At 61.4% G+C, this 13,970-nt stretch overlaps 1 protein-coding gene across 5 annotated transcripts; it reads right to left on the minus strand.

Annotated features, from left to right (window-relative positions):
* Nucleotides 1-518: 518 nt before the first annotated feature.
* Nucleotides 519-13,350, minus strand: ST3GAL4 (ST3 beta-galactoside alpha-2,3-sialyltransferase 4). 5 transcript variants are annotated; one of them, XM_062594427.1, is made up of 15 exons: nt 13,261-13,350; nt 12,705-12,864; nt 12,345-12,551; nt 9,628-9,703; nt 7,549-7,667; nt 6,711-6,786; nt 4,426-4,507; nt 3,828-3,908; nt 3,652-3,749; nt 2,814-2,874; nt 2,429-2,524; nt 2,155-2,344; nt 1,920-2,063; nt 1,655-1,798; nt 519-1,563 (listed from the first exon to the last, which is right to left on the minus strand). In XM_062594427.1, the coding sequence occupies exons 3-15, from the start codon at nt 12,423-12,425 to the stop codon at nt 1,477-1,479; spliced, it is 1,335 nt and encodes a 444-aa protein (XP_062450411.1). In that variant the 5' UTR covers nt 12,426-12,551; nt 12,705-12,864; nt 13,261-13,350; the 3' UTR covers nt 519-1,476. The 5 variants fall into 5 exon arrangements, with proteins under 5 accessions (XP_062450411.1, XP_062450410.1, XP_062450412.1 ...); XM_062594426.1 differs by having other exon boundaries at nt 12,345-12,559; XM_062594428.1 differs by having other exon boundaries at nt 4,438-4,507; nt 12,345-12,559; nt 13,261-13,342.
* Between the last annotated feature and the right edge of the window lie 620 nt (nt 13,351-13,970).

Genomic DNA, 13,970 nt, shown 5'->3' on the forward strand with positions numbered 1-13,970 from the left:
CTCAGCTACACTCATAATAATACTCACCTGAACCTGTACTCACACTTGTGCCTGCACCTTCCCCTACCTGCATTCATACCCTGCACACTCACACTCAACAGCACTCACACTCAATGGCACACACACCTGCCCTCCCTCAAGCTCACACTCACACCTGCACACACAGCTCTACTCACTCACACTCAAGCTCATACAGCCCCTGGCACTCACACGTACTCCACCTCACACTCATGCCTGCACTCACCCTCTTAGACACGCACTCGCAAATGCACCCTCACACTCACCCCTGCCTTCCCTCACACTCAGACCTGCGCCTTGTCCCTCACGCCCACGCCCCGGAGCCTCACACTCACTCCCACTCCTGCTTACACTTGAGTGCTCACTCGAACTCACACTCGCCCAGAACCTCCCCCCGCCCCGCGCTCAGACTCACGCTGTGCACACGCACCGCGGCCCCCACCCCCGCACTCACACTCACCCTCCAGCGCCCGCTCGCACTCACTCAAGGAGACACCAGCCCGCACTCAGCACCCGCTTTATTGGCGCGGGGCGGCCCGCGCGAGCCAGCTCGCCGCGCCGGGACGAGCCGGGGCGCCGCCGGGGCCGGGGGGGGGGGGACACGCCGCGCATGGCCGCAGCCCCCCCCCCCCATAAATAACCTTTTAAATTAATTAAATTAAACCCGCGCCGAGCGGGGACGGGGGGGGGGGGCTCCGGGGATCGCCGCTCCCCCCCCACCAAGACCCCGACTGTGGCCTCGACCTTTTTTTTTTTAAAAAAAAAAGAAAAAAAGAAAAAGGGGGGGGGGAAGGGGAAGGAGTGAAGTACTCGCCGGCCGTCTCAGCGGGCCCCCGCGCGGGAAGGGCTGCCGGCTCGGCTCGCTCCTCCGCAGCGGCCCGCGGGCCCTCGTCCGACGGGAAAGGAGGCGAGGGGACGGGCGAGAACCCCCCGAGTTTCGCCCCGGCAGCCCCCCTCCTTCCCCCCAGGCCGGCTGGGAGAGGAGAGGCGGCCGGCCCCGGCCCCCTTCCTCGGGCGCTCGGGCCTCCCTCCGCCACGGCCTCCTTCCACCGCAGCCTCCCTCTGCCGTGGCCTCCAGCTACCGCGGCCTCCTTCCGCGGCGGCCTCCAGCTGCTGCGGCCTCCTTCCACCACGGCCTCCTTCCACGGCGGCCTCCAGCTGCCACGGCCTCCTTCTACCGCAGCCTCCTTCCATGGTGGTCTCCTTCTACAGCAGCCTCCTTCCACGGTGGCCTCCAGCTGCTGCGGCCTCCTTCCACGGCAGCCTCCTTCTACAGCGGCCTCCTTCCACGGTGGCCTCCAGCTGCTGCGGCCTCCTTCCACGGCGGTCTCCAGCCGCTGCAGCCTCCTCCCACCGTGGCCTCCTTCCACGGCGGCCTCCTTCCACGGCGGCCTCCTTCCGCCGCGGCCTCCTTCCGCCGCGGCCTCCCTCCGCCGCGGCCTCGCGAGGGGCTCCTCATCAGAAGCAGGTGAGGTTCCTGACGAGGCCCAGCTCCAGCATGCGCTTTATGGCCAGCGCCTCGTGCGAGACGTTGTGCTCCGACGCCTGCGGCGGGGACGGAGCAGCCCGTGAAGGCGGCGCCGGCGCCGCGGCGGCGCCCACCCGCCCGCCCGCTCGCCCGCCCGCGGCCCCTCACCGCCATGGACCGCAGCGTGATGTGCTCGTAGTAGTGGATGCTCTGCTTCTTGTCGGCCGAGTCGGGGTAGCCGAAGCCCGCGATGTGCACCAGGTCGCAGAAGTGCAGCGCCAACGTGATGGCCAACAAGCCCGTCGTGGGTTTCTGGGGCGGCGGGTGGCAGCGGGGCTCAGGGAGCGAGAGGCCGCCGAAGGCCGGCGCCCCCCGCTTCCCGCCCCGGGGCCGCCGGCCGCATTTTGCCCCCCGTCCCCCGCCCCCTCCTCACCTGCTTGACCTTCCGCGGTTGCCTCATGGGCAGGTTCAGTAGCTTAGCAGCGGTCACCTCCATGTAGTAAGGGTTGAGGACGCGCACTCGCTCTGGGTCGGCATCCCAGATTAAAGGCGGCTGCTTCCAGAAGCCCTTCCGAACCTGCACGAAGGCGGGACAAGCCCTCCGGATCGGAGGCGGCCAGGCGAGGCCGGACCCCGAGGAAGTCGCGCCTGGGGGAGGTCGCACTTACTCTCTTCTTGTCGTTGAGAATGGCCTCCAGCCACTGGAAGTCCATGGGTTTGAACGGCACCAGCACCAGCAGCGTGTCGGGGTCGTTCTCCCTCCTGGGGTTGAAGTGGGCCGACTCCGGGTAGAAGAGGCGCATGGTGGTCTTGGAGCCCACGTCCTGCTCGTAGCCGTGGACCGGGGCGTTGTTCAACCTTGCCGGGGAGGGACATCGGGCGATAAGCGACCGGCGCAGGCGGCAGCGGGGAGGAATTCCCGGGAGGCGCCCAGTGCCGCACCTGATCACGACGTCGTAGGTGTTGATGGTTTCCCCCATGGAGCTGTTCCGCAGCCGGTGCCCGTTGCCCACCACGGCGCAGCGCCGGCACTTGAGGCTGCAAGAGAGAAGCGCTGCCACAACCGGACGTTGCCCGGTTGGCGACGACGACGAAACAACTCGCGTGAGCGAACGCAACGCCCAGGCCAGGGAAATGCCTGCAGCTCCCTTGGCATGAGGTTTCTTCCGTGCACGCAGCAAAGCATCTGTCCAAATCTTTGGGAGGGGACGAGGGGGAAGAAAGGGAGGAAGGTGCAATTTGTGTCCTCCTCCACGAGCCCAGCAGGACCTAGCCGAGAGCTAGAGAAAACCCGGAACGCCAACCTCGCGCCGCTCCTTGACGTTACCTCTGGATGCTCTCGGGCATGGCGTAGCTGGTGATCGACAGCAAGCGCAGGAGCACATCTTCTGCAGAGGAACAGCAAGAAGCAGGTGGTGAGGCCACTTTGGAGAAGACACCCAGTCCGGAGCAGAGCCCCTGCACTGTACCGCGTCTGGCGAGGCACCTCGCCGACGGCCGCAACACCCCCGGTTCCCACCTTATCCCTAAGGGTCATGTCTCACCTCTTACCAACCACCAACGCTGCAGGCTCAGAGGCTCGACCCAGCCTCAGGCCCATACCCCAGGCCAGGGCCACCCAATTTTTTACCGCGACGCAGCAGGTATCGCGCCAGGTCTTCCCCGCACCCAGCCGGAGCGGCAGCTGCTCTGCTCGCCTCCCACCGCAGCGCGCAGCCAGCAGGTTAAACAGGACCAGAAACATTTGCTGTTACTTTAACGCCGCCAGGCTTCGTTCTGTCATTAATCCATTAGGGCTCCTAAAGAGCTGGATGGATAATCCTTTAATTGGGCTCAGCAAAGCCTTTCCTTCCCCGTCCCCTCACCCTTTCGTAGGGGCCACACAGAGTCAACAGGCCAGATGTGGGCCTCAAAATCTATAAACACAAGAACCAACTGAAATTGCTCGCAAAGAGCTTGCGAGGAAAAGAAAAAGAGTCAAAAAGATCAGCCTAGAACTGTTTTGAAGACCACATCCATGGTCTTCAAAGCGGAAACCCACACGAGCTGAAACCCAAGGGAGCAGCAGGAGGGCAGGGGGATGGGAAGCCACCACGACGGGTCGTACGAAGTGCCGGGGTGAAGGGCACCCATGTGCTGGGCGAGGAGGGAGCCCGCTCGCTTACCGCTTCCTTTGGTACCGTATGGCAGCTCATAGAGCGACGGCGTCTTCACCCAGAAATAATCCTTCAGCTGCAAGAACAGCGGGTGATCCCTCGTGTAACTGCGAGGGGCAAAGCGCCGGTGAGACCACGAGACGGACCGCGGGTGAGGACGTGCAGGACCCGCTCCCGCGACTCACTTCGCTATGAGCTGCGCCGCTTTCTTTTCTACCTCTCCGACTGGACACGTCGTCTTGTTTTCTTGCACGGGGAAATAAAAGCTGCAAGGGCAACGATAAAACCAGTGACTGCTCTTCCAGGGCCCTGCTGGGAAGGAGACTCGGGATGGAGCAGGGCACGGGATTGCTGGTTGCAAAAGCGACGGTGAAGGGGACCCGCCTGGGGACTTGGGGACTCACCGCAATTTGCCCAAGACCCAGCCGCGTGGCTGCAGGATATCACGGCCGGGGGGGGACGGTGCCCAGCACCCGTCACCCGCTGCCCAGTGCCGCTGACGGCGTCCAACCACCAGCGGCACTGGTTGGACAAGCGGCGTCGCGTCCCCGTCCCCGTCCCCCCCGCCCGCCTCCTCCAGCAGAAGCCGCTCGCGTGCTGGTGCGTCCGTCCGCTCCGCCTCGCCTCTGCCGGCTCTCTCCGCCGAGACGAGCTCGCTTTGGCAGCGCCTTACGCGAGACACGGGCAACGCGCAGGCCGGGCTCGAAGCCCCCGGGGTGGGGGGCTGCACCCGAGACGCTGCCCCTCCTGTCCCCGCTTAAACTTCAAAAAAAATACACTCACAGCTGTATGTACCTGTCTTCGCGGGAGATGGAGTACCACACCATCACGAGAAACAAAGCCAGCACTCCGAGTATCTTCCCACCTAGGTGCGGAGAGAGAGGGAGGAACGGGACACGTCGTGAGGCCGGTGCCCGGAGCGAGCTCACTCGCGCCGAGGGGGAAGCCCTGCCCCAACACGGCACTTCCAGGGATGGGGAGCACCCGGGAGAGCCAAGGAGAGTCCCTCCGGAAGGGAGGGAGCGTAGGGAGGGAATATATAGGAGGAATCACGTGGGAATGCCTGAAAGATGGGATGGGCGACTTCTAGGACACTCGGCTTTCTGCCAGGGAAGAGTCGAAGGAAGAGGGAAACGCCTGTTCAGATGCCTGCTCCAAACTTCCCTGCCAGCGGGGCTTTCCTCCTTGATGACAGCTTCCCACCGCTACATCCTGCCTGGTTTCTAACACCCGGAGTAAACGGTTTTTTCCAACATCCCTGCAGGAAATCAGCATGGCCAGTGGATGTCACCATTAGGAAATTTTTCTCTTTCCATTGCTCATGCCTGTACCGCCTACTTCAGCCAAACCCCTCCGGGCATGAGCTGCCTCCAGTCTCCGGCGTGCCCAAAGAGCCACCCTCCAGCCAGGCCGCCCGAACGACCAGCCCAGCTCTTCTCCTCCAGGGTCGAGGTCCTGGAGCACAGCAAGTGCTCCAGACTCGCCCCGCACCTCGCAGGACTGAGCCCTTTGGGAGACATAAACCAGGACCAACTTTGCTGTATTTGCCGGACAGTTTTACGAGGCACGGAGCAGCAGAATTGCTAAATTTACCCTTCTGGAGTCTGCAGCACACCTCCCCGTCTGGCTTCAGGACAAATTTTATGAGCTGTTGGTTCCTTTCTTAAGTCCTTTTTGGAGTTGTTAAAGGAAACCAGCTCGACTGCCTGTCCTCACCATGTTGCCTTACGAGCCATCGCACTGTGCTGCGCCCCTCCTCACGTTGGCAGACTCTTTGTCGCTGCTCATCCCGCCCAGGAGCTTTCCTTCCCCTCCCTCCGCCCCGCACGGGCGCTCAGGCTCGTTTATGTCATCTGAGCCACAAAGATTTCACGCAACCGTGCCAACGTTCAACACTGTTCCCGAGATCTGCCGCGGAAAGGGATGGAGCAGGATGCCAGAAGCCTTTAATCTACCTACAGAAAAACACACTGAGAGAACAAGGGTGCAACACAAGAGGTGTCATCTGCAAAGACTTCGATAGTCTGGTAGATCCACCACCCTGGGCAAGTGGCACCTTGGCCAACATCTCCCTCTAGTCCAAGCTCATTTCCAGACGCTTTCATGGCCAACTCTTGCTGTGCCTTCGTCTGCTGGATTACAGCATCTCCTGCAAAGCCTTTCTCCCAGAGAGCAGTGGTGGCCTTGCTGGCACAGTTCCCAAGAGGACGACGGTCTCCTGTCTCAGGTCCAAAATCTCCTGCTCTGCCATTTCCTTGTGCCTGGCTGACACGGCTGGCTTCAAAAGCACCCCAAGTATGGCACTCTCTTTCCTAGTGACCGCCCTTGAACTTCATCCCTCATTTCTAAAGCTAAGCCTACGGGTGGCCAGGACGGCTAGCCAGGTTATTGCACGTAAGCCTGGAAGAACAACGTTGATGCTGGCAGGGACCAGTGCATAGCAAGCTAATGACTAAATAAACGAAGCCTGATCTCCCCCCGGCTCTCCGCTCAGAGCGCAGCCGTACAGCTTGCACGTCCAGCACCAGGGCAGGTCCCTAAGCTGGGTGCCCACCTCTCCTACGAGGGCAGACAGCGAGAAGACGAGGCAAAGGCCAGGTTAGATAGAGCACTGGCATGGAGAGGAGAAGCCACGAGAGCACAAGGCTCTGGCCAGCTGGCTGCAGGGCACATAAAAGAGAGAGAGAGAGAAAAGCAAACCAACCGTCTGGGGAACAGCAGAAGTGGTGGAGGGTTGCACGAGCGGGAAAAGAGGTGGAAACACCAAAACGCACATGCTTTGCACTGGGGGCTCCTCCCGTAGCGAAACAAAGCCATTTCGGCCTCTAACGATGCCCTGTCATTAGATGCAACCCAACCGAGCGTCCCCCACCAAGAAAATGTCACTGGAGAAGGTTCAAATGCAAACTTCTAGGGACCTCCCCGTGTCCCCTCTATCCCCGCTTGGGACCTCCTCAGACAGGGACTCTGCATCCCGTGCAGACAGCTCAGGAAAAAGCAAGACAGGTCCCCAGGAGCCCTTCCACAGCACAGCAACCCCGAAGAGCCCTTCGGGGCTCAAGACTCACGAGACTTGATCATTTTTGTCACCAAGGAGGGTGTCACCCGAGGGCTAGGGCTCTCATCGCGGCTACCGCTGGTCACCTGGAGCGGGAAGAGAAAGAAGAACTGAGTCAGCTCGGCTTGGGGGAAAAGCAACCGGCCCCAACCGTGCGAGAAGATCCAAGAGCTGCTTCCAACCCGCTTCGGGCCGCGTTTCTCAGGAGCGACCGTGCCGCAGCCTGCAGATACGACACCCGTCTTCCAGCAGGGCGGAGGGGCCAGCTCTCCGCGAGAGCATGCCACCAGACGTCGGGACCTCGGCTACGCCGCGCGCCCGTCCGCGTTTCCAAGAGCAGCTGAGCTCCGTGGGGTGCAGCGAAACCCGCCTGCGAGATCGCTACTTGCGCTCCGACGCGCTCACCTCTCTCTGACCCACACTGAGAAAACGCGGTATTTCTACAAACGCACTTCCTCCAGAGCTTATAAACCCAGGCGAACGGCTGTGCCGCAGCGCCCAAGGAGTCCCTGATGTCCGGTGTATCTACACACAGATTTAACTATTCAAGTCCAGCAGTTAAAAAGTAAAAAAAAACAAGTCCAAGTTCGAGCGTCAGTGCAAGCATCGCGCGCTGAGGCTTGTGTCCAGGGCTTCAGCCACAGAGAGCCCCCAAGTTCCCCGATTTGCTAATCCTTGACGTATCTAGCAGTCACTTTGGGGGCATTTTATGCGCAGTTCTGCGGCAAGCGCTGAAGCAGCCGCCAGGGATGCGGGCGGCTACGAAACCAAGCGCGCGGCCACTGCCCCCGACCTGTCAGCGGCAAGCCAAGCGGAGAGGACAGACTAAAGCAATGCTCATCACGTACTTGCAGACGCTCCAGCTGCTTTAATTCAAGCATCCCGGCATAGACCTCTGCCCGTTCAGCACAAGCATGAGCCGTGGCAACAGGACAACTTTCTTCTTCCTCCGAGAAACCTCTTGCTCCTGCAATCAGTCAGCAAATGCATCGCGCGGACCGGCTGACCGCACCGTGGTTGACGGTCTCAGCTTGAAGGCTTCAAAAGCACCTACTTCCCCAGCTACTGACCTCCTGCAGAGAACCAACGCCACCTAACCAGAAGGTCCTTCCCAACTGCACGCCGCTCTCGCTCAGAAAGCCACGTGCCCGGCCAACGGTGCAAACACCCAATATGACTTAAGAACTTCAGAGCAGCAATTTTGCCTCGATTCCAAGGATGGAAGACAACTTACGGGGCTCCAGAAGCCTTCTGGTGAGGGAAGCAGGGGAGACCCAGGTCACTTGAGCCACCCCGAGGGCGCAAGCGCTGCGTGGTCGGGTCTTCCCGCTTAACGTGAGCCGCGGGGCTGGGAACCGAGCGGCAGAGCCGGCCCTCGGCCCGGGAACGCGCGGAAGAGCGGCGGCAGGCACCGGCGGGAGCCAAAGGCGCCTCTCCCACCCGGAAAGCGTCTCCTGCTCCTCAGCCGAGGCGCGCAAAGCCGTCCTTGCCAAAGCGCTCGCGGGCACCCTGCCCCGGGGCGGGTCTTGGCCGCGGCGCCGGATGCCGGAGCTGGGAGCTCCTCTGAGGGCAGCCGTTTCGACGGGGAATTTGGCAGGGCGACCAAGCGAGGAAACCGAACCCACCCGCTTCACACCTTCGGACCGGAGCGTCCGTCTCTGCAACCCTAATTTCTGGGTTTTTTTTTTTTTTTTTTTTTCATCCGTGAGTATTTCCCTGCTCGGCAAAGGTAAAATCACGGTTTGGCAGGGCAAATCCAAGAGGGGGAAATCTGCCAGCGGGAGGTTGCAGACGCCCCTTAGCTGCCCGAGCGCCTTTGCTGGCGCAGAGCCGGGCCAACTCGCATCCCGGACGCCGGCTCCTCCCGAGCTCTCCCGGGTGCCCGGCCGAGCACCCCTCGCCCCTCCTGCCAGCCTGGGAAAGCACAGCTTTCCCTCCAGTATTTGATTTTTGCATTCTTTTTTTTTTCTTTCTTTTTCCGAGCTTCACCCTCCTCTTGCCAGCTACCGCGGCGGAGGCGTAAACCCTCCGGGCCAGACAGGTGAGCCAAGGCGAAAGCACGTTGCGGCCCTCGAGGCTTTGCAAGCTGCAGGTAGGCGGCTTCAAGCAAAAACAGCAGCATTTCGGTGCCAACGTCAAATCGGACGATTTTCTCCCTGATTTACAGTGCCGATTGCCACGGGGATTTGTAAGATGTCAAATTACCCGGCTCGTTATTAAGCCAAATGCACGCCGCGGCAAAACCCCGACATGCCCGGGCGCAGGCAGCGGGAGCAACTCGAGGACTCGCATCTCCTCGGATGGGTCCCGGCACCCCGAGGATGAGTCTTGCCAAAAATCGAACAAGGGCCGAGCGAGGAGGACGGAGGGCAGCCAGCGACTTCTGCCCGGCGAGCCAGCTCCCGCCGCAAGCCTGGCTGAGGCCGAAAACGGGACGACAAGCCCACGCCAACGGCGTCTCTCCCGGCAGAGCCGGAAAAGAGAGGGGAAAAGAAAAAAAAAGACCCTCCTTGCAACTCTCCTTGCAAAATATCCAGGCTGAGCTCGGGCAAAACGAACTCACTCGCAGCTCGCAGGCTCTGCCCACCCCAGCCGAGCGGGTCCGACTCCCGCGGGCACCCGGTTTTCCCGCCTGGATACGGGCTGTTTGTCGCCGCTGCCGCGTCGCTCTGTTTACTCGGCGGCCGCGGGAGCCCGGGGAATGGGTGGCTGGGGACGGCTCGCGGCCGCTCCTGCATCCGCGGCCTCTCCTGCATCCGACGCCACCCTCGCATCCGAGCCCGCTCCTGCATCCGACGCCACCCTCGCATCCGAGGCCGCTCCTGCATCCGAGGCCGCTCTTGCAGCTCTCGGTGCCCCGCGGGCCCCCCGAGGACCTGGGCGCGGACGGGAACGCAGGGAGCCAGGAGGAGACAGCATTTACTTACGGTCCGTCCCCTCGATCCGAGCAGAGGCGGCGGCGTCTCCGCAGGCCGGGCATCTACAGATCCACTCACTCTTCCCCTGGAGAAGGAAAAAAATAATAATAAAATAAAATTTCAGTCTTGTAGCCCAGTCCCGCTTTTTGCCTGCTCTTGTCCATTTTCCAGCCTTGCTCATTTTTAATTTATAGGTTGCTTTTTCCTTTGCTCCTCGAGCAGGACGGATCGGTACTGGAAGTTATAGTCCTTCTTCCATGCTCTAGGTGCTCCTGCTCGAGCAGGGGTTGGAGTAGGTGGTCTCCAGAGGTCCCTTCGGACCTCAGCCCTGCCGGGAGCCTGCGATTCCTTGCAAATGCAGCGTATTTTTCTTTAAAGAAAGAAAAAGAGCCGCTCCGGCGGGCGGGAATCCCGGCCCGCGGTGGGTGCCCGCATCCCGTTGGGAAGGAGGGGCGGCGAGGACGGCCGGGAGGCGACGGGGACGCGGCGAGGCCTTTCCGGAGCCGCTTTGCAAGAGCAGCGGCCGAGCCGGGAAACGGCATCTGGAAGCGATTCGGCGCTGGGAGCCTCTCCCAGGCGCGGAAGGGAATTCCGATGGTGTGAGCTCAGGTCGGAGGCTCCTTCGGAGAACCAGCACAAAAGCAGTTCACGTGTCTTTTTTTTTTTTTAAACCCGCAAAGCGTAGCAAGCTGCTGCGACGGGAAGTCGAGAGCCCTCACGTCCCCGCCGGGACGTAGCCTCGCTGTCAAACCCATCAGGGCGATTCCTCACTACCTACTTTGCCAAAAAAAAAAGATGCATTTTCCCTATGTTTGCCGGTATAATTTTGCAGACGTGCTGGTAGCAAGAGTCCTCCCCAGGCTTTGCATCTTTAAATATAACCTTATTTGCGTTACCGGCTGGGGTAGAAACCTTAAACCCCTTCCCTGCTCCAGAGAAACACTTCTGCGGAGAGACAAGAGCTTCCTGACTTGTTCCCCCGCCCGAATCACGGGGAGGGGGAAAAATAAATAAATAGATAAATAAAGGAAGGACCCATGCATTTCGCCACGCGTCCCCTCACCCCGCTGTGCAGCACGGACGCCGTGCAGCACGGACATTTTGCTGCCGCCAGACACCCCTCCCCGGGCTCCGTCCCACCCTGCTCCAGCACGTGCCGCCCCCGACTTTCCGCACGCTCCGAAGCCACGGAGCCGGGAACGGAGCGGAGCAGCTCGCGGACGCCGCGGCTCGTTCTGCCGCGTCCCCCCCACGCCGAGCCCGGGCACGCGGAAGGGGCGAGGAGCTGTCGGCGCGAGAGATTTGCGGCGACTAACCGTTGGGTTTGGGGGTTTTATTTTTTCCCCCTAAGAAGACACGGCGTTTGCCTCGAAAAAAGGTCAATAAACAAACGCTTCCCCCAGGGCCGCGGCCAGAGGGGCTGCGCTCTCCCGGGGAACCGCGTTCCCGCGGGTGTCCGAGCGCGGCGGGAAGGGGTTAAGCAGAGAGGGTGGAAGGAGCCTTTGCAAACGGTAAAACGCTAAAAAACCCGTTTCCTCTTCTACTCACCGCAAAAGCAGAGGCGAGCTGAGCCGCTACGAGCGAGCGGCTTCCTGCCCGCCGGCGGCTCGGCTCCGGCTCCTGCTCCGGCTCTGGCGGCTGCTACGCGAGAAGCGGCTCGCCGGCGGCCCGCAGGCAGCCCCGGGGCGCCGGGCTGAGCCCGCGCGGCCCCCAAGCCATGCGGCCGCGCGAGCCAGCCTCGGCGCAGCGGCGCTCGCCTCCCAGCAGCAGCGCGGCCCGGCTCGCTGCGCTGCGGCGGGGAGGAGGAGGAGGAGGAGGAGGGAGGCGCGGGGTGGGGGGGGGGGCGGTGGTAGTGGTGGTGAAAAAAAAAATAAATAAATAAAACGCGCCGGTGCTTGCACAATCGCTGCGTTATGCAGCCTGCCAAGAAAAAAAGAAAAGCAAGAAGAAAGAAAAAGAAGAAAAGCGAGCGCGATAGGAAACGGCGGCGGCGGCAGCTGAACGCAGAGCCCAGTGCAGGGAAGGGGAAATCGTCCCTCCGTCCTCTTCCTGCCCCGACTCCCACGGCTGCCAGCCTGCGCGGCGGATTTATACGTCCCCGGGCTGAGCCCTGCCGTACGGCGGCCGGTTAATCCCCGAGCGCGGAGCCGGCTTCGCAGCCGGGGCGCCCCCGCGGCTCTGCCCGCCGGCGCCAGGCTAAAGCGACGGGATCGCGTCGCCTCCGCAGGGGAACGCGCGGCTTTACGGAAACCCCCGAGGACAGCTCGGCCCCGGAGCCCGCACGGACCCGAATCGCACCATTTCCCCCCGGAACAACGCCCGGAGCTGCCAGAACTTTAAGTCAAGCGCCTAAAAAGGACATAAATACCCATTTGCGCTCGGCAGATGGTTTCAGGACACAGGTGTGGGAAGAGCATCCGCTCCAGGAGATGCCCCGGGCCCCCGCGTGGCCCCGCAGAGCTTGGCGGCAGCCCGCAGAGAAGATCGCGGCGGTCAGGTGCCGGTGCCCACGGCAGTGGGAGAACGCAGCTGCCCGACGCCGCACACCGTCCCACCTCCCCGCGTCCCGACGGCCGTTCCCAGCCGCGCGGCACGGCACGGCACAGCACGCGGGCCTTTTCCCCGCGCCGTTTTGCGCGGAGGCGAGGGCACGGTGCCTCGGCCCCGGAGCGCACGCATCCTTGGAAAGCGGCGCTCGCGGGCTGCCGGAGATGCTGGATAATCACCTTGTAGGTTCTCAGGATTCTTATCCTATTTTTTTTCCCCTTTAAAAGCAGCGATTTGCAGAAATCGAGGCAAAAATTCATCTACGACCCATCGGCTTTTTCACCAGCACGTTCTCCCACGAGACGCCGGCGGCGTTTGTCCTCCCGCCATCAGGACAATGTTCTCCAGCCACAGGTGGAAGCGGAAGAGAGTTGCCTCTCCAGGACCTGAAAAGCTGACCGCATTCAGGCATTAGCTTTTTTTTTTTGCTTCTTTTTTTTTAAAAAATCCCAAACCCCAAACCCAGTAGCCATGCCCCCTTCCTGCCTGCTAGCAGCAAGTCGCAGCGACCGGAGTTGCTCCGGCGTTGCAGCACTCACGGTGGGGCGGGCGGCGAGCTCCGGCGCTCCGCGGCGGCGGGATGCCGGCTCTCTGCTCCAGACGGATGACGGCCAGGCCTTCTTGTTCCCCTGGGAGAAACGATGGCCGCTGGATCACGGAAGCCCCTCCGGGAAGGCTGGAGCAAGGTCTGCACCGAGTCTGTGCCCAGGGAAAGCACAACTCACCGCCTGCTCCTTTGGCACAGAAAAGCCACGAGTGTCCGTTCCACACCCCCCCCCCAAAAAAAAAAAAGCAGCAGTTTATCCTGCTTTTTTTCCTTAGCAACTGAAAATCCGAAGGATGCAAAGAGCTGGAGGTGAGCCAACTACAGCAATCATCTCCAGCTCAGCAGCTAGGGCAGCACCCTTCGCCTGCATCAACCGCACGCTCAGAGGGTCTCTGCCCTTCTCAGGCTATGGAAGACGAGTAGATGCGAAGCGAGGAAGACGACTCCCCTCTGAGCATCGATTTTTACCTCCCCGCAAAGTGTGGAAAGCAGTAAATAACCAGGATAGGCAGCAACTTGAATCCTGCAGTTACTTCCCTAGATACCACCTGAGCAGAAAGCAAAGCCCCTTTGGTCAGGAAGCTTTAGGAGGTCGGTGTCCAGGAGAGGAGATGCGATTCCCCCGAGAAAGAGCCGCCTGCACAGGGGGGCCAAGCAGGTTTCATCCCAAGCCCTTCCCCACCGGTAGAAAGCAGCTTTTGCCCACCACAGTGGGCAGCTCGCGTTAGGTTACAGCTATCAAACATAAAACAGCGCGGGAGAACTTGTTATCACCCTGAAACAGCACGGAAACCTTATCAGAGCTGGGAAGACTGACAGCTCCAGGGTCTCAACCAAAACCAGTTCTTGTTGGGGACGGCTTTCTAGCACCTCACGGGCAACGGCTCGCTCGCCCTCTCTACAGGCCTAGCTCAGCCGCGACTCCTTCGCCGAGGCCACCAGCTGGTCAGAACAGCCCCAGGTCGGAGCAATAAACCCCACCGCTAGCGAAGGAGGGCGGAAATCCCGCTCCCAGCAGGAGCCTGGTGGCATTCACCTGCAGGGCTTTCCTCCAAGGCTGCCGGGTTTCCCTCAAGCCCTCCGCTTGGGTATTGCCATTTGGACTTTCCACCCAAACAAGTCTCAGTTCCCAAGCAAGGGTTGTTTTCCGGGCAGAGAAACCAGAAGTCCACAGACCCCGTCAGCCCAAACCCCTCTCCCTCATGCTGCCCCCAGAGAAGCAAGCGCGGTGCTACACATGTTAAAAACGACACACAAA

This window comes from Rhea pennata, chromosome 24, assembly GCF_028389875.1.
Source record: "Rhea pennata isolate bPtePen1 chromosome 24, bPtePen1.pri, whole genome shotgun sequence".
In the NCBI taxonomy this organism is placed as follows: Eukaryota; Metazoa; Chordata; class Aves; order Rheiformes; family Rheidae; genus Rhea; species Rhea pennata.

Coding starts and splice junctions, on each gene's coding strand:
- ST3GAL4 (XM_062594427.1), bottom strand. CDS start 12,425: ATGAATTTTTGCCTCGATTTCTGCAAATCGCTGCTTTTAAAGGGGAAA. Junction 9,704..12,344: donor GAATCCTGAGAACCTACAAG/GTGATTATCCAG, acceptor TTCCTTCTCCAG/GGGAAGAGTGAGTGGATCTG. Junction 4,508..6,710: donor GACAAAAATGATCAAGTCTC/GTGAGTCTTGAG, acceptor CTCCGCACCTAG/GTGGGAAGATACTCGGAGTG.